Below are 25,866 nucleotides of genomic sequence, written 5' to 3' on the forward strand. Positions count from 1 at the left end.
GTTGAAGATTCTCCTTTAAAGGGACCTGCTTCTCCACTCTTGTTCTCAGCATGTTATCATATTGACTCAATGTAGTTTTTTCTGGTGTGGCAGTGAGGGGATCAGATAGATCTTTCTTGTCTTTCGCAATTTTCTTTATAGCATCAGCATAAGATACCGTATGTGTAATCTTGATTTTCTGTACTTCCTTAGCCTCCCTTTGTTTCTCACAACCTCCATATGCAGCACTATGTTGACCTCCACAGTTGCAGCATTTTAAAACATCATCCTTCCCACATTTGCCATATTCATGTTCTCCACCACATTTAGCACACCTTAGTTTTCCTCTGCATTGACCTGCTACATGCCCAAAACGTTGGCACTTAAAGCATCTTAAAGGAGGTGGAATGTACTCTCGAACACTGTAGGACATGAAGCCCATTTGCACTTTAGCCGGCATGTCTTTCTGGAAATATAGCAATATGGACATGCTTTCAGTTTTTTCCTTCCCTTTCATCAGACGTTTAGCATCAATTATTGCATATTTTGTCAGATTCTCTTTTATCTCTTCCATGGATACTGAAGTTGGAATCCCTGTTATTACCCCTCTTGCTCTAGCTGCTGCTCCTGGAATGTGTGACTTTATCTTAAGTTTGTTAAGTGTTTTTTTCTTCAAAATGTTATTTCTTTGTTCCTCTGAATTGGAAAAAATCCAAAGCCTACCATTCCCCATGAACCTAGCATGATTTATCTTCCCTATTTCCTTCTCAATTGCCTTTGTGATGTGCATTGGATGTAGATCTGGTCCTCCCTCTTGTTCAAACACTACAACTACCTTCCACACTTCTTCAGTTGTTTCCTGGGATCTTCTAAGATGATCTCTATTTGGCCTGGTCTTTTTAGCAACAGCAGTTACGGACTCATCTGAGTCATTTTCACTGCTATCTCTGTCTTTCCTCACGCGACTAACTTTTTCCCAAGACATCCTTGAATCCTCATCCTCCAAATCTTCATACCCTAAACCCCCATCTGAGTCTGCCGCCATGTTCACTTTACATTCACTGTACTTTCGATTTTACCGTCCTCTGGTTATTCTCACACTGAGCCAAGCTGCTCTCGTTATCCGAGAATCCTCCAATATTCCTCCAGTCAGTCTGCTTCCTGCTAGCTCCTACGGCAGCTCAGCTTCGACCGCCCTCTCCTGCTGGCATACTCAACCACTCTACTCGTCGGTCAGCTAAAAAAAAAACGAGTTTCTGATTTAAAAAAAAAGAGTTCATTTCCAAAACATGACTTTGGCCTCAAGGCCTGTTTATGGTGGGAAACCAGGTCGTCTGCGTGTGTGTCGCAGTTAACGCAGACATGCCCCCCCCCCTTCCGCAGACACTCTGGTGCACCTACCCAAAATTGTAACTGACCGCAGACAGTGCCGCAGATATCGTCGCAAGGAGGAGAGAAAGGAGGCCTCTGATTGGTCAACTCTACATCCGCTCTACACTATGCGTATTTCCGGTTTGCTAACCGGCTAATGGTGACGCTAACCGTGCTAACCGTGACGCTTCTTTCACCTCTCTGCCAGCTCCAGTAGTAGCAATATTTCTTCTATTTCTAGATCGATCAGCTGCATCTCAATCAAATTGCGCATTCGTCCAGTCGCCATTGTTGTTGAATGACCTCCGTAACCGGAAGAGAAACACACCACCCACCACACCCACAATCCTAGCTTGTTCGTGATTGTCCCTCTTGCGTTGTGGTGTGGAATTAACATAGCGCAAGACCACGCTTCAAAATTGGGCATAAATTAAAAATAACTGTGTCATACCTGCAACAAGCTCACTGCGACACACTGCTGCGAGAGTATACACGGCCCTTCAGTATGCTTCTCCGGCGCTATTTGTCAATCCGACTCCGTTGTCACGCAGAGGCTATTAAACCTTTCGAAGTTCTCCGTCGGGATGTCGGATACGCAAGGCAATTCCCCTCCCGATCAGTAGGCGTCGCTACGTTAGACGACCCAATCTCGTGACGTCTATCGTGAAAGTCGTTGATTGAATGGTTCCGACTGACTGGCTTCTGGCTCCGTTCCACTCCTCACAGTGAACAATGGCGACCGTGAGAGAAAGACTGTTGTTGGAGTCGGAGCTTGTTGAAATTGAAATGCAAATAATTTTGACCAAATGTTGACCGGCACACAGTAAACTCTTTCAAAAATAGCCGCGTTGTTGTTGTGACTGGAAGGAGCTAAACCGGAAAAGTGATTCCGGAAATGATGTTGTTAGCCGACCAATCACGAGCCTTGCGGTCTCCACGAGTCTCCGTCGCTCTCCGTAGACGACCATAATCAGGCTTTTTTAGGTTAGGGACACCGTAATGGCTTGAATTAAAAAAAAAAAAGAAACAATGATGATGTATCACATGGTATCTTTCCAGCCAAAAACATAAGATCGGATGCCTACGTGGACGACATGAAATAAATCAGATTTTAAGTCATGGTGGTTGGCACTAACAAATGAATAATATAATAAATAATACAAGCCTTTTTTTTTTTTGTACCCCTGATGTCCTTCTCCATCATGGAGCCCTACTTTGTTGTTTCTTTCTCATCAAATAACTTAGGGAATTTGACCTTTGGTAGTTGTTTGTAATTTAGTAATTGTAAAGTCATTATGTTCTCAGACAGGCATCTTATCTTCACTACATCAAAAAAGAAGCTGGACCCAATCAGGTCAGGAGAAGCACATTATTTGTCTTTTATCTTGTTTGACGAACTAAATGAGTCAATTTAAGGGTGCAAATATGTTTACTAAATACATTTTACATCTCTAATCTTAACCGCATGATACGAAAGCTTTACTGTGATTGGTGCTGTTCACTTGCTTTGACAATAAGATATTTAGTTTCTGCAAAACTTGTTAATATGCATTTATTTTTTATGATATTCTAATGCTGTTTACATGTCAGGAGTGCTAATAATTGTGACCTGGGTTTGCCAGTTTGTCAGCCCAGTCACAAATCAGCCACCTGTGGTTTCACTGCAGGCACTGATCCATTGTACACAGCAAGGCACACAAATAAGAGTTTCTAGTCTTCAAAACAACAAGATGAAAACAAAGTTTTAATTGAGAGATTACATGTAAATGGAAGTTGTTTTTATCCTCCGAGAGCAGCTTTCATAAACTTGTATAGTAAGGTGAACAATGAAAGCTGGCTGAGATGAGGAGTGTTGTGTTTATCTATTCCTCTTTCTGTGTAGTTTCTTGTTGATTATTTGATACTCATTAAGTCTTGTTCTTTCAGGGCTTAAGTTATTCAGGTGACAAAGAGGCTGTTGGAGGTAGAAATTGGTTTCTTATTTCAATGATTTTAAGACCTTTTCCTACTTAATTCATCCCATTGCGGAGTGCTAAAACCAGAGAGGAGCAGCACTGACTGGTGACAAGCAGTCTACTTGATTGGATTGTTGGTGCAATAGACATGCAACTGTGCAGAATATGTCAAATATTGCAATGCCATGAAAATTTTAAAGACATGATAATCATAAGAACTTGCATCATTATTAGCTGCAGAGGGATAATGAAATGAAATACATTTAAGTAAAAAAGTTTTGTTTATTTTGAATTAAAATGCACTATTGCTCTTTTAAGGATCTATATTTATATATTTATATATCACTTCTCAAAGTAGTGATTAGTATCAAAATGCTGAAGAAATTGGAAACAGGAAAATCAGAAAACATACATTGAGGCAAATCGGACATGATTCTAGCCGCAGTAACTGTGGATAAACGTTGGGGACTGTTGCTCTTTACAAATAGCGGCATGTTATCATGAGCATACAGTATGGAGCAAAGCTGTGGTTTGCCCTGATTTTTTTATTTTTTTATTTGCACCCTGCTCTGTATGCGTGATGATCTGGCTTTTGGTGCCATAAAACACTTTTAAGGTTTGTCTCCTGTAGCTTTTACCAGCTCACATTGCCGTCATTATTTAGAGCCGCCCCCAGTCTGAACTACACTATTCTACACAGCCCAACAAAATTGAAGGAGTAAATGTTTTGTAGATTGTCTCTTTAACAGTTAATAAGGCAATTTAGCTGAATGGAAAAAAAAACTGAAGAAAGCATAGTTTACATTTACCATACAATACTATTTTACCATTATAATGTATGTACAATCACATGCACAGTGCAGTGCATATGTTTGGCTATATAGTGTCATGCAGTTTGTGCTCTTCACTATTCACTCTTCACCTTTCAAGATGAAAGACAGTTGTGTCATCTCAAAGGCAATACCATGCGAAGCTTGTTCACCATTCCTGTCCTCTCTTCTGAGCCCAATCGATTAAAAACTGTCCATGCAGCTCTGGCTGTGTTTCTCTTTGTGCTAACTGACTGGTTATCCTGTCACACCATGTGCATTTAATGGAGAAAGGCCAGGGATAAAGGACTAAAAGTGAAAGATACTGTCTGACCTTCCTTGGCTGATCTCTTGTTCCACGTGCTTCCAATGTTGCAGATGATTGCTGGTAGATGAGGGAAGAGAAGAGGTGGTGTTTTTGTGCTCATGTACCACAAAGGATTATATGGTAAATTGCAAGTGACACACGTTTACATTCGTTGCTTTGCCTAGATCAGGCAGGAACAATTCATTGCTTTCCCCAGTATCATTAATGTGAAAGGCACTCAAAGGAAGTAGACACAAGAAAAAAAAAACTAACTGCACATATGCATTCACACACGTCTTGGTCAAGACTTGGTATTCTATCTGATGTCAAATTAGTGAAAAATAAAGAATTCTGCATTGTGTGCTTACTTTCTTGATGCTTCTTGCAGGCTGACGACAAGAGGTGACAGAAATGCTTTAAACACAAATCAACTGTCTGTGTGAGATTTAAAATGTAATATTTATTACTCTGACGTTTTACAGGATTTTCTGAATGCATCACTTTACACTCAGTGAATGGTGTTCGACATCCATTTCACTGTAATTGGTCTTGACTTGGAGTGTGTGCACATGCATGTGAGTGTGTGAGGTAGAGACGGAAAGAAGACAGAGAAAGGGACAGGTGTAAGCTCTGGGTTATTAGGCCAAGTAAACAGAATAAGCTTGTGTAACTCTGGCTGATAATTCACTGACCTTTACCTTTTACACTCTAATGCATTCTAATAGGCCAGTGGATCCCAGCATGTCTCTTTTCTCACGAACACACACATGCTTTATGTTGCCCATTCATCATACGCACATACATACACACGTTCTGTCAAGTACCAGGTTGTCTGGGAGATTAAAGCCTTAATATATATCAAACAACAAAGCCCCTTGGGAGTGGAGAGAACCTCTGCCTTTCAAAACCGGGCTATCTTACTGGAAAATTCAAAGAGTTCTAATTTTTATTTTTTTTTTACACAAAGATTTTAGTGAATAAATCTGTTCACAGATGGAGGTGAAACATAGTAACACAAAATAAAGCTGTTTGAAAAGCATTTACTTTTTCCAACTCCACATGATTAGTTTTATCTCCTTTTTAGCTCCCTTTCAGACTAACTCTGTGTGACTGAGGCCAGCCAAAGGTGGCTCGCACCATGCAAAAGGATGACCGACCCGGGGATGACAGCCAGCGAGAAATTGTAAGTGACCATCAGCTTTTATATTTTGTCATTTTATTCTTCGTTATTATTATTATTATTTTTTTTTCAATTTCACACCATTATATGAGTTACACAGCTGTAGATTTTCTTTGCTCAGATGATTCCTCTGGCATCTGGGAATTCTACATAAAATGTCACTAGCAGTGATCATAAATAAAAACCCTTAACATTACACATTAACTAATTGTAAAGAGTTAACTAGCTAGAAAATTCAAATTCAGATATTATTTGTGAATATGGCCAAACTAATTCTGCTGCTGGGTAGAAAAACCTGTGACGTGAATATATTTCATGCAGATCCTTTCGTATTGATGTGGAATATATATTTAATGTAGTTCATACTTTTTAAAAACAGCATATAGTTTTACATTTATGTACATTGAATTATGGTCTGCTAGTGTTTGGCATAAACCTAGAAAATGAACATGCTGTCTCTGTGAGGAATCTTATACAAACGTTTAGATGTCCACGTGCACTCAGTTGCCTTCAGATACATTAGCAAAAACTTTAAACGGCAAGTTTAAAATCTCTTTTTCTCTCTTAAAAGTTTGTTTAGTTGTTATGGTTTCCTTTTCCTTCTGTTAAACATCAACAATATGACAATATGAATACCTTAAACATTGTTCTGACGGTATTCATAAATGCTTTCAATTCCGTATATTACAGTTTTAATTAAAGTGATTGTAATCCGCAACAGAGTTCTTCCAATGCGCCAGCTTTCCACCAGCTTTCATAAGTCGGAGAATTTTCTTGTTAATAAACATAGCACCAGATAAATACAAATGGCAACTAACGCCTCTACTTCAGGTGTATCCTTTATCCTGTGATAATTAAAGGGGTAGGGATTTTAAAGTAAATATACATGTTATCATCAACACCGTTAATGCTCATCTAAAAGAAATCCTAACATACAGAGGTACACTCTTTTAGGGAATATTAGGGAACAAGTACCTCTCCATGAGATATTTCATGGGCACGTCAGTGCTTTTTCTACAAAGGGAAAATGCTTGGTATTTAAGGATTTATGAGAAACTAAGGATGAAATGTATTCAGTGTTTTATTTTTTACGAGACAATTATTCAAAGGCTATATTTTTTGTAATAGATCATTCATTTAAGGTGAGACTTTTCTGAATTGCCAGTGTTTTGTGGCTGGCTTTGTAAATCAGTAGAAGTTTTATAATTTTAACCTTAGAGGGCGTACTGTTATGAGCAAGGACAAATAATAATTTCTAAAAGTTAGAAAAGAAATTTTCAAAATCTTGATTTCTATAACTTGTTTTCTACATTTCAATAATATATTCACAGTGTAAGATTTAGGTCAGTGGAGTGTTGTAAGATGTGGTAACATATGCTTTACCAGCATATATGGCAAACAGTAATTTGAAAGATTACATTTTTCATCAAGCTGTCTTTGCAATGTAATGTAAAAAACACTCACAGCTGAAATAATCATAGATACAAGGCACAAATGCCACCAAGTGCAAAACTGGCTTTCTAATTCTATTCTGTCTCTCAACCCATCCCCCACAACAGCTACATTACCATCTTAACTGACTGTATCTTGGCTCTCACGTGATGTTGTCAATCGTGTGCAAGCTGTCCATCACCCACCTCTATCCATCTGGATATACGAAGCAGGTTCTTGTAACAAAAACAAGACAGATCAGAGTTGGTGTGTTCAAGTAGAGATGGAGCTCAGATTTATAGCATAAAGCACTGTCAGTCTCTCCCTCTCCATGCATGAATAAGATTCTGTCATACTCTTGACCTTGAGTCCAAATGCAGGGCTACTGGTTTTATCTTAAGCTGGATTCCGAAAGGAATACATTGAAAATGCAAATAAGGCAATGCTTTTGAAATATAGTTGTTATATCAACAAAAATATAGCTGACAGTTTTTAACAGAGCTGCTGTTAATTTGCCAAAATGTTTGTGTTTTCACGAGGAACATAGTTAAAATTACCATTACAGTCTTGTACTTGTATTCTCTCGCACATTTCAGTTCTGTCTTGGTGAATGTAGTATAACAATAGCTCATAGCTCCTCATGTTTTCTAATGTTCAAATGCATTGATGTGGAAGGTAAGTGTACTAAAATATTATTTAAAAAGTTATTACTATATTGGTCATTTGATTTTAAACTGTAATCCTCACTCCATTTAAAGGTAAAAACTGATAAGTGCCCATTGTGTCTTTGAATTTTCTACTAGGAAAAACTAAAGCCAAAGGTCACCAATGAAAAAGAAAAAACTTTCAAAAGACACGGTTGCCTGCAAAAAGATTAAAGAATATCTGCTCAAACCCAATTGCAACATTACTGTAAAACGAAAAAACATGCAGTTCCATTGACATAATAGAAAAAAAGCTGCAGAAACCTGAAGGGTGACTGAAAAAAAGCTTGAGACAGGAACAAATGACCTTTTAAAATGCAATAAAAACCCTGATAATGGAGCAAAGACTGATTAATGTTTCACATGTTGTGTCTCTGGGGGGCTGTAGACATGAACATTACTAAAGACACATCCTGGGAAAAAATGTTTGAATTTTCTTTTGTGAAATTCGTTTAAAGCGAGAAAAGAAAATCCAAAGTGTATGCTGAGATTATATTACCAATGAAATTGTATCTGTGAGCCATCTGAAACTGGATGGCAGGAGGGCTTATGGGCAATAGTTCATGTCAGATACCTTTGATTAATGACTTCATCAGTTAAGACAGGGTGACAAGTGCAGGTCACTTGGTTAGAGTAGAGACATGGATGTCACGCCCATGGGAGAGAATAGTTGGGACAGGTAATTAGAGAGAGGAGAGATGGCGAGTGAGATTAGGGCAAAAGGTGAAAGTGAAAAACAAAGCAGAAGAGATGCTCCCTCACCATCTAGGGCACATATTGAGGTAGAGCGGGGACACAGGCAGCACTGATGAATATGTTTCGCAAGGCTCTCAGGGTTTGTCCAATCAGGCAGCACCATTGATGAATAGTCATGAGTCACCTTATCAGCATCACCATGGTTACGCAAATGTGACTGGGGCCCAGTAAATGTGATGAGGGAATAGAAATGGGCCAAAGGCTTCGCTGTCTCCTTCCCGCTCACATCTTGATCACCAATTAGAGCAGAGCAGGGAAGCGTCCAGGCCAAGTGTTCGCTTCATGGATGAGATGAATGGGTGGAGGGAGATGGCAAAGATGATGGTTTAAGATTTAATGTGTGGGAAAGTGGGCAAGGAGCAAGAGAGGGAGATGGAAGCAGATTTGGATTCAGCTTGAATTATTTGATGACTTGAAATCGCATTAGTCGTTGCTAAAGCCAGTGGACACACAGCACGTCCAGGTAAGGGGTGGCAGGAAGAGGAGAGAGGAAGTGGATGACAAGATATTTGATTTAAAAAAAAAGTGCTGGGAAATTAGATTTAACTGGATCAGCAGCGAGGAACATTACAAAAAAGGTAGAAGTGGCTGGTGGATGAGCAGGACAAAAGACAGCTGCAGGAGATGAAATAAAGAAAATGAATAACAGGATAAAAGAATAAGGGGCTGAGACAGAACATAATGATTTATATCACTCTTAACCTCTTTCATGGACATTTTACAAAACGCAACAACACCCCAAAATTAAATTGTAGGAGTAGATCTATGGTCATAGGTGGAATAAGCCCCTGCCTTTGCCATTAATGTTTGCTAGAATCCCCTTCGGAACTACTTACTTGGAACAATAACCTATTTAATATTCTTAAAACCTCATCTTAAGAAGGTAGGTTCCTTTTTCCCTTGATAATTCCACCAATTTTTCCCTCAAATATTTTACTGCATCACCCTCAGGATGCAGGTCAATGATACGATAAATCCAATAACAGTTGTCTTCTAATCACTGATTTGTCTAGATATCTGCAAACACTGTTAATTGCTTTTGAGTCAAAGCTCACCTCAGTAAGCATTTAGTTCTTATTTATTCTATGAGCGAGAAGAGTGATTCACTGCATATTTGATAAATGTAATTGAATTAGCATCTCCATACAACAGGGACATACTCAGGGACTGAGAATTGTATGTTATTACCCTCATGTTCACTAAAACCTGACTGAGGCAAATTGGTCTATTTGATCTTGATGCACTTGCAGCCTGCTCTGTTGTCTGTGTTGAACCTGTTCTTGAATGTAGCTTACCCCCTCTGCCCATAAGTAGAGAATGAGGCAGGCTTGATATTTATTTAATCTTCAACACCATGTGCGAGGAAACATTACCGCCCATTCATCGTTCTCATTTTACACCCTGTTGACTGTGTTTAAAGTGTGATTAATCTTGCATAAAATGTTTGGCAGTGTGCTCATACCGGATGTGGTGTTGATGCATGAAGAAGGATGTTTAAACTCTGCCAGGGAAGGACACTGAGGATGCACGAAGCAATGAATATGCCATGCTGCCTGAATGAAAGTTTTTTCAGATTCAGTGTATGGATGACACATGCAGCATGTTTCGTTCCCAGAAAACAGTCCAATACTAATGATTTATCTTCAGAACCTCTATATTAAAAATTGAAATGACTCAGTATCTCTCTCTGTCTCTATATTACAGAGCAGTGACCCTGACCCTTTGCGCAGTTGAGGAAAATAGAGAAAATGTGTTATGAGCTTTATGTAACTTCAACTTCTCAGCCAGCAATCCTTCTTGTTTTTCTTTCTGCATCTGCTGCAAGAGTTCTCCTCCTGATTCTTTGGTCCCCTTCCAGTGTATTCAATTTATTTTCTCACCAGTGCATCAGAGTCATGTCCAATGCTAATAACTGCTGTTTTCCCTTTCAGAGAGTTATATGATCAGCTCAATGTGTTAGTGACAAGTGAGATGAATAACACTGATCTTGTCTTGCTGAGAAACCTTGGAACCTGGCAATGCACATGCCACAAATTATTCAACTCCCTTTGGCGTCTTTTTTTTTTTTCCCAGTTAAAACCTGTAATGTAGTTGGATTTTGGGGGGATTTAATGTTAATCTGCAAGGAAAATCCCAAATTGGTTAAGCGAAATGAAAAAAAACAACAAAGAAAAATCACATTTCAACGTTTTCCCTTAAACCACTCAAGTGTTGCTTCAGCAGAATGCTTACTATCTTTGTCCTGCTGGAAGATGAACCTCCATCCTCGTCCCAAACCTCTGGAAGATTAAAACAGGTTTTCCTTAAGATATTCCAATGTCTCCATCAATAGGACCACTAAAATCTGTACTAATTACAGAAGAGTGGCCTCAAAAAAGCTATTGTTTACGGAAAAGTTTGCAAAAGGCTTGTGGGAGATTCACCAAACATATGGAGGAACGTCCTTTGATTAGGCGATACCACATACTTTCCGTTCCTCGTACCAGACTTAAAACATATGGAGATAGGGCCTTCTGTTCAACTGCTCCAGAAAACATCACAGACCCCACCTTTAAGTGACCTTGGGTACCTTGAAAGGCGCTATATAAGTCCAAGTTATTATTATTATTAAACCTGACTTGACATGAATGGCCGTGACTTCAGTGACAGTGAGGATCTGGCTATTAACATGAAAAAACCTGGAGACGAAATACTAATGAGGGTGATTGGTAAATGAGGGCAGCTGATGGGAGAAACACAGGTGACGTGGCTGAAGCTGATGGCAGGGCAGAAGAAACTGAGGAGAACATGGCAAAAACTAAAGACTAACCAGGAACTTAAGACATATCAAAACTAACAGACATTACACCTTTGGGGTTATCTGATTACTGCTCACCAAGCCCAGTATGAGTTTTGGTGGATGGTCCTCTCCAGACAGGTCTAGACATATCGTATAATTTTCCATTGTGTGGGAATTTATTGATAGCACTTTTTTTTTTATTAATTAATTTAGAAAAAAGATTAATTATAAGCCTTCTCCACAACTTTATCCCTGACCTGTTTGGAGAACTCCTTGGTCCCTGGTGTCTTTTACTTGGTGGTGCTTCTTGATTCTGTCAGGATGGTGTAGGGAAGGTGAAGGTAGGACACGGATGCAGACTTATAAAGGAGAACTGGGTTTATTTAACAAAAAAATAAATCAAACAGAAGGCACGGCTGAGCCGGATCCAAAAAACAACTGTGGCAAAATAAACAAAGAACATGGGAAAAACAGGTGAGATCGATGGCAAGGCTTGGTTAAACAAACAGGGCATGAGTAACAAACAAAGAACCGACCAACTGAGAGGGGAGACTGGAAACTAAATAGGGAGTGAGTGATTAAGTGAGTGGGTGCAGCTGGTGGGGAATGAACAGGTGAGGGGAATGAACTAATGGCAAAACCTAAAACTCAAAACCTGGACATGAACTGAACACAAAAACATAAAACTAAAAACAAGAGTCCCATGGCATGACAGAGCCCGCCCCCCCCCTGCTCAAGGGGCGGATCCCAGACGACCCAAGAGTCTGAGGGTGGGAGGGAGGGGCTCGAAGCCGGTCAGACAGGGGGCCAGACAACCGGCGGCGTGGCTGCAGTGGCCAACCAGGCATGCGGCTAGAGTACCGGCTTCGGGCAGCAGGAGGCGGTGGTCTGGCGGGCGCCCAGACTTCCGTCGGCGTGGCGGCAGGAGGCGGTGGTCTGGCGGGCGCCCAGACTTCCGTCGGCGTGGCGGCAGGAGGCGGTGGTCTGGCGGGTGCCCAGACCTCCGACGACGACCCGGCAGGAGAGGGAACCGGAGACCGTCCAGCAGGCGGCGGACTTCCGGCGAGGGGGGAGCCCCCCCCTTTAAGGGATGGATCCCAGACATCCCCAATGTCTGGGGGTGGGAGGGAGGGGCTCGAAAAAGTGAGTCCATGGGCAAGGGCCCCATGGGCTCTGAGGCTTTGTCAGGCCCTGTGGCCTCGTGGTCAGGCCCTGTGGCCTCGTGGTCAGGCCCTGTGGCCTCGTGGTCAGGCCCTGTGGCCTCGTGGTCAGGTTCGTGGTCAGGCCCTGGGGCCAGCTCGGAGACTGCTGGGGCCAGTTCGGAGACAGCTGGGTCGCTGGACACTGTGGCTGCTGGGTCCTGGGGCTGCGAGTCTTGTGAGCCTGAGGAAGAGGGAGAGGAGCTGTACAGCTCAATTACCTCTTTTGGCTCCAAGCCAAAAACGTCCAAGGAGGCAGCGCGCTACACAGTCCCGGCATGGATCCACACGTCCTCCAGGGTATTGTTCCACCCCCGGAGCCCCCGCCTCGCCAATAGGAGAGTCCGCTGCGTCCATTTTTGGTCGGTTCTTTCTGTCAGGTGATGGTGTAGGGAAGGACACGGATGCGGACTTTTCAAAAGAAAACTGAATTTATTATACAAAAAACAAAGTACAAACAAACGGCAGAACCGGATTCAAAAAACGTAACTTTGAAAAGGCAAACAAAAGACTTGGCATGGAATAAATAGAATAAAGACTTAACTTTTAGGGAGACGAGGGACATGGGTAAACCGGGTAACGTGGGAATCAAGGCAAACAGGTCAGGAATCACAAACAGCAGGTTAGGAATGACAAACAGAACCAACAAACAGGCAGGGGAGACAGGAGACTAAATAGAGGGCTGGGAGTGATTGGAGAGGGAGTGCAGCTGGTGACAATGACAGACAGGTGAGGGGAATGAACTAATTACCTGAGTGAGTGAAGTGAGGGGAAAAACAATGGCAAAACTAAAAACCTAAAACCAAGACATGAACCGAACACAAAAACGTAACTTAAAACATGATAACTAAAAACATAGTCCCATGGCGTGACAGATTCGTGGTCTTGCAGACTGTGGGGCCTTTCACAACAGTTATACTGAGATCATGTGACACTTGGATTGCAAAAGTGGACCTTCTTCTACTAATAATGTGCATTCTCAAGGTGGATTTAAGCAACAGATCTATTTAGGAGCATCATACTAAAGGGGGTGAATACATAAGCAAAAACTAAATGTGTTTTTTAATTTCTTAGAAATGATTGAATACTGAACTCCCGGCTGGGGCCTTTCTGTGTGGAGTTTGCATGTTCTCCCCGTGTATGCGTGGGTTCTCTCCGGGTACTCCGGCTTCCTCCAACCGTCCAAAAACATGCATGTTAGGTTAATTGGTGTCTCTAAATTGTCCTTAGGAGTGAGTGTGAGCGTGTATGGTTGTTTGTCTCGTTTGTCTCTGTGTGGCCCTGTGATGGACTGGCGGCCTGTCCAGGGTGTACCCCGCCTCTCGCCCATTGACTGCTGGGATAGGCTCCAGCCCCCCTGCGACCCGACTGACGGATTCAGCGGTATAGAAAATGGATGGATGGATGATTGAATACTGGTCACCAATTTGATTCATATATTTCCTCCTGACACTTGTAAGAGCAGTACTTTACAGCACACTGATAAAGGTCATATTCAAGGGTATGAACATATGATACATGACTGTTTCAGTCTGAAGAACTGTTGGGAGGTTTCAAAAATATGAAAAGAAGCTTCAAAAAGGCTTCTGAACAAATAACAGGGCCCAACCAAAATCCACAGGAGGTATACAACAAACAATCCTCCAGCAAGCACAATGGAGAGCATGGTAAAGACAGTACGGTCTGCTTGGAAACTGAGCAGAATTTGGTTAAACTTTGCTGCGTGCAATACCACAATATACTTGAGAGAAGAGGAGTAAACAGAATTTGCTTGTTCTCTTCCACAACCAAGTGATGGAGATCACCAAGATGAGTTGGGAGTTAAGTGCGGTGAAAAGTCTTGTAGTGTGAACCCAACAAAGGCTTCAAAACTCTCAATCACAAGACAAGCATGTTGTGTAATGTCCATCCATTCATTTTTTCAATTAGAGTATACATGGATGATATGACATTGGTGACTACAACAGTGCCATGTATGAAGAGAAAACTTGAGAGACTTAAAGGCGGGGTAGGGGATCTTTTTCTGGAACATTTTTTTACATATTGCTTGAAATACTCTTCACACCCTCATTGCAACCAATTCATTAAAAGTTTTGACACAAATATGAAAAGTTTTAGTGGCCTCTAGAACGTACAATCTAGGAAAAACAGTATCCAATCATTGTGAACGGACCGTTCACAATGATTGGATACTGATGCCGTCTATCAAACTGCAATCTGCTCCTCCCTCCCCCTCCCCCTCCTCCCCCTCCTTCCCCCTGTGCACGTACCCTGCTCCGTGAACGAAGCTTGGCAGGAAGCTAAACTAGAGCCAGCTTGGCTAGCACCTAGCATTATTAAACGTATAGTTAGCATAAACTTAATACTAAATACGGCAACGATCGATGCTTGCTGTCAGAACAGCGCTCGTGCACCTTTGTGCTCGTGCGCGTTCATGTACTCTAGAGGCGTGCCTTCGGGGGGAAAGTGAAGAAAAGGGTTGGGACTTTTTACCTGTGCATTTTCAAAATGCAGCTTCGCTGGACTCAAAATCCAGGATCTCCTACCCTACCTTTAACAAAAATCTAAAATGGGCTGGTATGAAAATCAAACCTACTAAGTTTAGTAGGTTCTCAGTAGTAGAGGGAAATTAAGTGATAGAAAGTTTGTAATAGATGAAGAAAACATTCCAATAATTAGGGAAAATGCAGTAAAGAGTTTAGGCAGGTGGTACCAGGCAGACATGAATGATCGAGAGTGGGCAGTGCAGTTTCGGAAAGATGTTGCTGAGGGACTGGATAGAATAGATAAATAAGGGCTTCCAGGAAAGTTGAAGCTGTGGTTTCTGCAGTTTGGATTGTTTCCTAGGTTTATGTAACCAGTAAAGAGTTTAGGCAGGTGGTACCAGGCAGACATGAATGATCGAGAGTGGGCAGTGCAGTTTCGGAAAGATGTTGCTGAGGGACTGGATAGAATAGATAAATAAGGGCTTCCAGGAAAGTTGAAGCTGTGGTTTCTGCAGTTTGGATTGTTTCCTAGGTTTATGTAACCACTGTCTGTGTATGAGATTCCATTATCTGATGCATAAAAAATGGAAAGATTAGTTAATTTTTATATTAGGGAGTGGCTAGGTGTTCCTAGATGCTTAAGTACTGTGGCACTGTATGGTAAAGGAATACTCCAGCTTGCAGTATCTAGTCTAGTATAGGAGTTTAAATGTACTAAAGTTAGGACAGAGCTCCTGTTAGCTGGGAGTAAAGATGTGGTAGTTAGTAAGGTGATTCCAAACCCAATCAAGGGGAGGAAGTGAGACCAAGAATGGCAGCTCAGGAGGTAGAAGCAACTCTTAGACATACAGAGATTGTGGGTAATGTTCAAATAGGCTGGGGAGGCTTGGGGCTTGGCCCAGGCAAACCGATGTGGAGTAGAGCAGGTCCCAAGGAGAAGAGAAAGCTAGTTGTTGAGCAGGTTCGTAGACAGGAGGAAATGTTAAGGGGTAAAAAAGGCAGTGGGTCAGGCTAAGCAGGGACGGTGGTTGAATTGGGAAGGTGTAGAGAAGAAAAAGCTTAGTTGGAAAGAGTTGTATATGGAGGAAACGAGTATTAGATTTTTGATAGGGGCAACATATGATGTATTGCCAACTCCCCAGAACCTAAAATACTTGGTAAATGGAGACCCGTTATGTTCGTTATGTTCAGGTACTGCAACTTTAAGGCATATTTTGTCAGGTTGTAAAGTTAGTCTGTCACAAGGCCGGTATACATGGCGACATGACCAAGTATTAAGAAGCTTAGCTACAGGTATTGAAGATAAACGAAGGCAGGTAAACTTAGGAGGGTCTAAGGTGAAGAGAGTGGCAATTCGGTTTGTTCAAGAGGGGGAGAAAGTTAAAAAGACGATAAGGAAGCAAGGCAGCTTGGAGGATGCTTGTGATTGGTAGATGCAGGTAGATTTAGGAGATCAGCTTGTTGTTCCCCAGGAAATAGGCTCTACAAATCTAAGGCCTGATATAGTCTTGTGGTGTAGGAGTAGAATGAGAGTCTATTTCATAGAGCTGACTGTTCCTTGGGAGGAATTAGTAGCAGAAGTATATGAAATGAAAAAGCTTAGCTATGTGGAGTTGGGGGCAGAAGCAGAGCAACGAGGATGGAAAGTTAGGATCTGTCCAGTGGAAGTAGGATGTAGTAGATTTGTTGCAAAGTCTGTTGTCTCATTGTTGAGGGTGCTGGGTGTAAGTGGACAGAGTGTGAGGAAAATAGTGAAGGAAGTGTGAGATGAGGCAGTAAAGTCCAGTCAGTGGATTTGGATTAGAAGAAGCAATAGTAGCTGGGGGCCCAGCAGGGGGAGCACTTAGGGAAAACAGACTCTTTGATGAAGCAAAGAAGAAATTTCAGGATATTTAAGTGGAAGGTGTGGCCAATGTAAGCCTTTTGTAACCAGGTGGCCATTTTAGGTGAGTTGGCTTGTATGGCTTTGTTTTTGCTGGCATTTTTAGTGATTGTCGGACTGTTTAGGTGAGTTTGTCTGCTGAATCTGCTAGTGTGTCTTGTACTGCCTCCACCTCTGGCACCCTCTATACTTTCATTACCCCCTACCCGAACCAGGGTTTGAATCCCATTCCTACTTATCTTTACCTCTTCTATTTCTACCCCTACCCGAATCAGGGTTTGTATCCCCACCCAGCTGTGACTGGTGTGCAGTTGGTGAGAGGCTGGGGTAGCTTGTGGTTGTAAAAAAAAAAAAACGAAAGAAAAAAAAAGATGGTTGTGGTGTGAGGAGCAGTGATAGCTGGCATTAGGGGAGTGACTCTGGGACGCCAGTGGTCATTGTCTAGCCTCCTGGAGGTGTTGTGGGCCCAACTAGACGAAACACTGATGAAAGAAGGTTCCCACCTGATGACCCCAATGACATGTTGGTCAGCACTGCTCACTGGTCTATATAGGGATTATAGGGAATTTTTGACTGAGTCAGGTCCTTATATATATAAATACATATATATACACACACACACTTCTGTCTAATTATCATTAATCCTCCATTTAATCCTTGTAAGGTGTTCATGTTTTTGTTACATAGAAGATATTCTGGCCCAGTGGACCTGGGACTAAAGGAGGGAAAAAAAGCTGCTGTGCACCCTCATGTTCCCTTTCCTGGGTTCAATTATTTTATTTATTGCTCAAAATTGCTCCAGTCCACAGATACTGTCAGTGAGCTTACTGAATGGAATGTTAACCCCCGCCACCCAAATCTGGCCGTTCGGGATATGCCCGAACGGCCAGATAGCCAGTCCAGCCCTGCACCCTGATCAGATTCCCAAAACACTTCAACAGGCACCTTTCAATGTGGAGGAGCAGCAAATCTATTCTGAGAGATACCAGGATAACCCAGCTCCTCACCCTATCTCTAAGGGGAAGCCTGACTCCCTTTGAGGAAGCTCATTCTGTTGCTTGCATTTGTGATCTCATTCTTTTGGGCGTTGCCCACAGCTCATGACCATAGAACTGGAGTGTAGACTGACTAGTAAGTCAACAGTTTTGGCTCATGACTCTGCTCTCTATTCATCCATTATAGACTGGTACAACATCTTTATCACTACATGTTTAGGAGGCTTATTAATAATTCACGATTGTAGACTGGCTTCTCTGTTTTGTAATCGCGAAGTGTGCGTCTGTCAGGACACAGTCTATAAGTTCCCCCAAGACTTAGAATGAAGAGGCAGGAAGCGGTCAATCCCCTTTATGGTGCTTTAATCCAGTAAAGATAGCACTTACAGGTGTGTGTGTGTGTGTGTGGTTCTGGAATAAACCAAACAATAATAGCTATCAATAAACAGCTCACCATATGTTTAACCATAGCACACAATCCAAATAACAATGTAATTAGCATGAAGATATGAACATCATTCACAGAGATAATATGCATGAGATACTATATCAGATATTTCACTGGAAACAAGAAAATGGTCAGTGACATTCAGATAGCATAACATAAATTACCTTTGAACCATTAGAGAAGATAGCTAACACTGCTGAAAATACTCAACTCGGAAGACTTATAAATATAACAACAAAGAAATGCACTGGTAAACAAACAATATAACTTACATTTCTCTGGACGCACACTAAACCACAAATGGCAGATAAACCGACACAAAGTAATAACTTTGTAGATAAATAAGTTTCATCCACGTTATCCAGCTTCTCACGATCTTCTGTCTCTTCTTCTCTTATGCGAACTGCGGCACTCTCGCGGTTCGCATAACCCTCTCGCTAGACCCTCTTAAATTACCCGCTGTCATGCAACCTTCAGAACACTACAGCCGTAGTCCGGCGATAGACTTGCAGGTACTAATTCTTGTCTTGAAATTTAAATTTTGCTGTCAAAATGATGGAGGAGATAAAAAACAGAAACACCATAAACAAAAATGTCTTAAACGGCTCTGACTTAAACGGGTCTGAAAATATGGAGAAATTCTCATGCTTTATATATGCCATTAATGTCTAAAAATAGAAATAATTGGCATGTCACAGCAGCGGCACACACAATGCAGAGGCAAGGAAATAGCTGATATAACTGTACAACTGATGGTATTGCTGGCAGGATTTTTTTTATCTTTATTTAAATTAGTGCCACATGTAGAGCAGTTGTATGCACACTGCGGTCTACATAATTGAAATGTGATGATACTCTGGCTTTCTCATGGCTGATGGAGAGTCAAGAACCTTATCAAATCCTTCAAGATATCTACTGATACTGCCACTTTCAATAAAAATCTGTTATATACGGAATCTAATAAAAAGACATCAGGTAATCCAATCTCTTATCTCTTCTCTGCTTATTTCTACATAACATTGTAAATTCACTGAGATGGCAAGATATTACTTATGATTAAAATATGTATCTAAATAAATCCAACAGATGACGGTTACTGTTTTGTATTTCTAATAGGAGCTCCTGTGTGTTTTCCATTGCTTTTACACGTGTAGCTCGATTTATAAAAGCTATGAAAAATGCTTGAAATTGTGTCCTCATATTGAAGCCACTGTGAATTAATTACAACATACAATATTTCCAACCTTGACCCACCATGTCCTTTTCTTAATTCTTTTAATTTAATAGATGCATAACATGCTATTAAGCTCTAAGCACTGTACTGTGCAAGATGAACTGAGTTAATTTTTTACTACCCCATAGGACACCGTGTTTTACATGAGCCACTTGACCAAGCAGTAAAAATACCTGTAACTCTAACCCTGGAGTGAAAAATAAACCACCAGCAAGCGTTCTACTGAAATGGCATGTCTCAAGCAAATATTCAACATCTAGATACATTATTATTGTAGAATAAATAAACCAGCTTTTATATAGTGTGCATTCTCAAGAGAGTCAGTGCGAGATAGTCAAAAGAGAGAGAAACTGAAGCTGCCCATGAAGTGACCGTGTAGATAAAACTTCCTTCTCTGTCTTGTTATTAAAGTAGTGATGGCCTCGAGAAAGGTGAAAGCTGCCTATAAACTGTCAGATAAATGTAAGTGGTAAACGTTTTTTTTCAGCCATTAGATTGACTGCTTCTCCTCCACAACCAGTCTTTTTTCACATCTCCTTTTTCATCTCCTCTGTCATCTTCCCTTTGTGCTAACTTCTTTCCACTCCTCTCAGTACCCCTGGGCTTCACCCAGAACCCATTAAAGATTCATACTCTGATAAAAATCAATTGCTAAATTCAGATCACAGAGATGAGTGATGGCACTGACGATGGTGGGTTGCACATACTGAGTATAGTGCAGGATGGCCTTGGCTTGAAATTATAAGTGTGCACTGCTTTTTTTCTCTCTCTTAAATCTAATCCTTAAAGCATCACATGATCACATCAGTTTTGTTGTGAATCATTGGTGCGGATTTGAATGTAAAATTATGTAGCATGCATTACTATAATGTCATCAGAAAAAGTAACTGAAAAAGTTTTATTTCCAAGACATGAAGTAAGGGAAAGCCTCTCAGCTTGCTTCAGGTAATGCTCAGACTCTCTTAGCAAAGAATGTTGACAGTTTAAATTGCAGAAAGGAAGCTGCAGGGCAAAAGGGAAGCTGCAGGGCCGAGGGTAACGAGTTCTTCCAGACTATGTGTTCTGCATACTGATGACATTTCTCTGACAATAATTGTTTTCAAAGTAAACAAAGGGCTGAGGTGTTGTCTGGAAATGTTTTTTAATTTTGAAAAGCCAAGAAACATCCACCTGATTTTAAGTGCCATGTTTAATCTCCAGAAGAAAAAAAAAGGTGTTTATGAAAAATTCAGCTCATGAAAAGGAATGGCTTCCTGTTTGCTGTGGTTTAATTGGCATGAATTAATTCATCAATCGTGCACACAAGAGGGAGTAACTTGAAAAGATGCATAATGTGAGACAGACTGATCCCCAGTGAAGTTGCCTGGAAATAGAGCTGTACTGCAAACAAAAATGCATGATGTCTGATGTTCAGAAGGAATTTAAATGCTAAATAGTGAAAATGCATTATATATATATATATATATATATATATATATATATATATATATATATATATATATATATAAAAATGCAAGTTAATCACAAAGTCAGTGGAGAAGACATGGACAGAGTTCTCATAAAACAAAGGTTATACAATGAAAAGATATGGGGCCAACCCTCAGCTCTCATATAAGAGGAAAGTTCATGTGGAAGAAATATCTGAACAGAGCTAATATTAAACCACCTGCATACAGTATCTATGGAGCCGCACATGAAATATCTTCATCAAAGGCTACATCCTGCAGAAAATGTGATGGATTATCTTTTTGTCTCCTAAATTCTGCTTCACATACATTTTTAATCACTTCCAAGTATGAATCAAAGTAAAACATGAGCTGTGTTTTCTCTGCTGGTGTTCCCTTAAATAACAATTTTATATTGTTTGCAGATATTTCAACGGGTAATGCATACAGACCAAAGTAGTCTCTGTCAAACTTTTTAAGCAAACCTATTCTTAACCAGAGTTCTACCTTTCCATCCTTGCACTACAGTTCTTCCCACAGATTTTCTTGCAGGGCCTAGCAAACACACATAAGCTAAGAGCTCAGGAATGTGACCTATTTTGCATTGGTTTTTTCAACATCCTCCGACACCAAAACTAAATTAAGTGATTTAAGTTGTTTTTCACCGTGACCATAGGAGAGTTTCACTGTGTCACAAGAATAAAGATTGTCTCCTGGTCAAATTCAGAATTACTTTCAAAACCCTACTTTACACATTCAAGGCCATCCACAACCTCGCCCCCCCATATCTGTCTGATCTCCTCTCCATTGTCATCCCATCTCGCTCCCTCAGGTATTCCTCCTCCCTCTCCACCTCTCTGTGCCCTCTGCCCGTCTCAGCACAATAGGGAGCAGAGCTTTCAGTCGCTCTGCTCCCCAACTCTGGAACTCACTCCCACCAGACATCCGCAACATTGACTCTTTACCCCTCTTCAAATCAAAACTCAGAACCCATCTGTTTCAAGCTGCATTCTCTCTCTAGCCTCTTTTTAACTTGTATTATTTTATTTATTTATTGTGTTTTTAATGTGTTGTAAAGTGTCCTTGAGTGTTGAGAAAGGCGCTTTTTAAAATAAATAAAATGTATTATTATTATTATTATAAATTATGAACCTGAACTGTCAGTTTAAATATGTCTATAAAATGCTAAATGCTCTAAAGAAGTGGATTTCTGAAAGAAAGACATGTGGCCATTAAAGGGTAACTTCCTTAACATTTTTTTGCCCAAGAGAACTGTTAACTGTTTATTGACTATCAGTACTTTACTGTCAAGAGATATGGCTAATTTGCTATTTGAGTATTTCCTGTACCTCACCTCTTAGCATCTGTCATAACATAGAAAGTTTTTGGTAAAGCTCTAATACCGCGCACAATTTTGGTTTTATCAGCTTTTCAAAACTTGCATAGTGACTTAATCTGTGCCTGTAAACTGCAAATTTTAGCATGTCACGCTGTCTAACTCGCTGCCCAGAACAGCAATCCGTCTCATATATCCATGGTGAGGGAGAGTTTAATTTGCAAGCTGAGCTGCGGAAATCTGATCATTGTCAGATTGTTTTCAGTCTGCAAAATCCAGCTACAAATGAGAGCTTATTTTTTCTCTTGTCTTACTCTGTTTCATTAAAAATTGTTTTTGTGAAGCTCGACTTCTCTAAGCAGCAAAATTTTGTCAATGGTCAGTTGTGACAAGTGCATGTGTCATGAGTCAATCACCCTGATAACTTCTCTGACATTTTCCATAAAACAGAAGATAAAAAAACCAAACATGTTGGTTGTTTAGAAGACAGTTTACAATGCACGGTGGTGTGGTAGTTATCACCATCGCCTCACAGCAAGAGGGTTCCTGGTTCAAATCCCTGCTGGGGACTTTCTGTGGGGAGTTTGCAAGTTCTTCCCGTGTATGCGTGGGTTCTCTCTGGGTACTACAGCTTCTTCCCACTGTCCAAAAACATGCATTTTATGTTAAAACTATACTATGTAACATTTCTACCTTAAAATAACAGCTTGAAAAAAATTGTGCAGCTAGAATGAGTTTTAATATTACGATTGGCCTGTCTCCTATGCCCTTCGGGGGTCTGAGTTGGAATAACTGCGCTATGTAACTTAGCTGGACCGGCCTGGGAGCTGAGCGGAAGTACTTCGACTTGCTTTCTGGCACACCTACCGCAAAAACAAATAGACCCCTCTCACGCTCCAAGGTACATTTGATTACTCTTACCTTCTCGGTCAACATAGCTTGCACCTTCTGACTCCTTGCCGGTTCGTCAACAAATGTGAAATGTGAAAGCGAAAGGGTGTTGTATTTACGACAGTGTAACCGTACATTACCTCCAAGCCTGTAGGGGGAGCTCCATAATGGACTTTTTGAGAAGTTACATTGTATTGCTTTAAAGGATAAGATCGTTTTTTTGACATTGGGCCCTTGATTTCACATTATAACATGATGTTCTACTCATCCCTGCTTGTTGTTGAACATTTGGAGCTGTTCCGAAGATATTCGCGAGGCGTCTGGCTGCTCTCTTGAGATATTCGGCCATGAAACGGTTTCCTATGGGCAAGCTTATACAGGCACAAACTATGCTGTTTATAATTTATTAATTACTCTACACTAGCACTGATAACGTGGAGGTGCGTCGCTTACTTAAAAAAATCCGGGTTATTGTAATTTTGATTTTTTTGTCGTAAAGTGGGTGTTACTGACGTCATCGTCGTGCTACTGCCACAGACAGCCCACAGACCTGCTGCCTATTTATTCATTCGGCTAAAATTCAAAATTAGTAACCCGGATTTTTTTAAGTAAGCGACGCACCTCCACGTTATCAGTGCTAGTGTAGAGTAATTAATAAATTATAAACAGCATAGTTTGTGCCTGTATAAGCTTGCCCATAGGAAACCGTTTCATGGCCGAATATCTCAAGAGAGCAGCCAGACGCCTCGCGAATATCTTCGGAACAGCTCCAAATGTTCAACAACACGCAGGGGTGAGTAGAACATCATGTTATAATGTGAAATCAAGGGCCCAATGTCAAAAAACCGGTCTTATCCTTTAAGTGAGTGGGAGCGTATCTCATTTGTCTCTGTGTGGCCCTGTGATGAACTGGTGACCAGGATGTAACCCCGCCTCTCGCTTAATGACAGTGAGATGGAAAAATTCTTATTTGTCCCTTTTGTTCAAAAGTCTGTTGACTTCCTGATGACCCCAACTCATTCTGTGATCCTGTGTTGGTCATCTGAGGGAAACCAGATTTTAGGGGGAGGTTTATGGTTGACATTTTGTGGGGAGTGTTAGCTCAAGGAAACCGTAAAAAGACACCTCGTTAACTCTTATCTTGAGAAGAGTAAGGCGGCCATTTGTTTATTGTTCTTTGATCTTTGTTCTTTGTTCTCAACTTGAGGCTGAGATGACCCCCACTAAATAAGGGATGTGTGTATTTCTCCTCTTTGCTCACTGTCCTGACTTGTGCAGACAGGAGACTGTTCAAACGCTGTGTGCCTTTGAATAAAACTTACAGAAAGACAAAATCTAGATTTTCTCTTGTTATTGAGTAACTTCTTATCCACTTTGATAAAAAAAAATCCACTACAACAGCTGTATTAAGTGGGTATAGAAAATGGATGGATGTTTAGAAAAACACCGTCCACTGATGTCATCAGATCTGACTGGTCATATTCAAACAGTTTAACTTGATCACCAATAGACTGGCAAGTACCCTGAGAGCACAGAAGAGTCACAGCCAACATATTAACCTTTCACTGATCCCACTTATCACGGAGAGCCAAACTGAAGGAAAATTAAGTGATGATGTGAGGGTGTGCATAATCATGATACAGTGACAGCAACCACACACAGACACAACATGAAAACCACTCACAGGTCACGTGAACAACACTGTTACACTCTTGTAAATACTCTACTTGAATATTTTGGGTCCTGGCATTCATGTAAATGTTACTTCAATGCTTGCCACCTACCTAAATATTGTTAGTGGAGAAAGAGCTGCGGAATATTGGCTAAAAGTATTTAACAGTCTTTTTTGTCCTGTTAGAATGAAATTATTTTGACATGAGGAATTTTCTCAATTTTTCAGTTTGATTGATGCATCTGTCCATATGGCAGTCCATGATAGGGGTAAAGGGAGACAAAAAAAAGGACAAACAACAGTAATATCGAAATAAAATGTTGAAGTCTTGTTTTAGCACTTTCTCTGGTAATGTGAGGAATGTATCACTTAGGTTTGTAGCTCCAGAACAAGGTAAACATATGTTTTATTGTAAATATGCAGATCTTTTTACTTTCTGGGGAAAAAAAAAGTGTAGACAAATGTTTTACAGAGCTATTCAATTGAGCTTAAGTGCAAGGGCAAATGTATAATAAAAGGTTGGTAGGCCATTACATGAGTTTATTTAGTGTTCTGGGTATAGTGTTAAGAGAATTCAAGATTTATGCTAAATGAATTCCACTTACTAATTACATCCGTTATGTACCCGCTGTACCTTCAGCCTGTGGAAAAGTGATGGTTAATCCTGTCAGCTCCCCTGTTCCCCGCTGTCAGCCACCGTCTATGGCAATAAGTCTGATGCAGGTAATTATGCGTGAATGAAAGGCTCAATGGCTTCTTGGATGAAGATTGGCATCTTGATGGATGCAAAGGTGGACGGGCGGGGGCAGTTTCGACAGAAGGAGAGACAAACGCACACAAACGCACACAAACGCACACAAACGCACACCCAATGGTTTGAAAGATTCTTCTGGGCTTAAGGAGACATACATTAGTGTAAGGAGCGGCATACACTACAGCACCAACTGTCAGGGAAATGTATTTGTTTGCAGTTGAGGGTGTTTATATACAGCAGGTTGCCAGTAGGT

The 25,866-nt window shown here is 40.8% G+C and overlaps 1 protein-coding gene across 1 annotated transcript in view; it reads left to right on the forward strand.

The window, feature by feature from the left end:
• The window catches only part of pde4d (phosphodiesterase 4D, cAMP-specific), a 213,732-nt gene that overhangs the window by 20,975 nt on the left and 166,891 nt on the right, over positions 1-25,866 (forward strand). The window contains exon 2 of the mRNA XM_075467762.1: positions 5,506-5,604. Coding sequence (XP_075323877.1) covers positions 5,560-5,604 — 45 coding nt within the window. The 5' untranslated portion in view covers positions 5,506-5,559. The remainder of the gene's footprint in view (positions 1-5,505; positions 5,605-25,866) is intronic.

The sequence above is a fragment of the Odontesthes bonariensis genome, chromosome 6, assembly GCF_027942865.1.
Source record: "Odontesthes bonariensis isolate fOdoBon6 chromosome 6, fOdoBon6.hap1, whole genome shotgun sequence".
NCBI lineage: Eukaryota > Metazoa > Chordata > Actinopteri > Atheriniformes > Atherinopsidae > Odontesthes > Odontesthes bonariensis.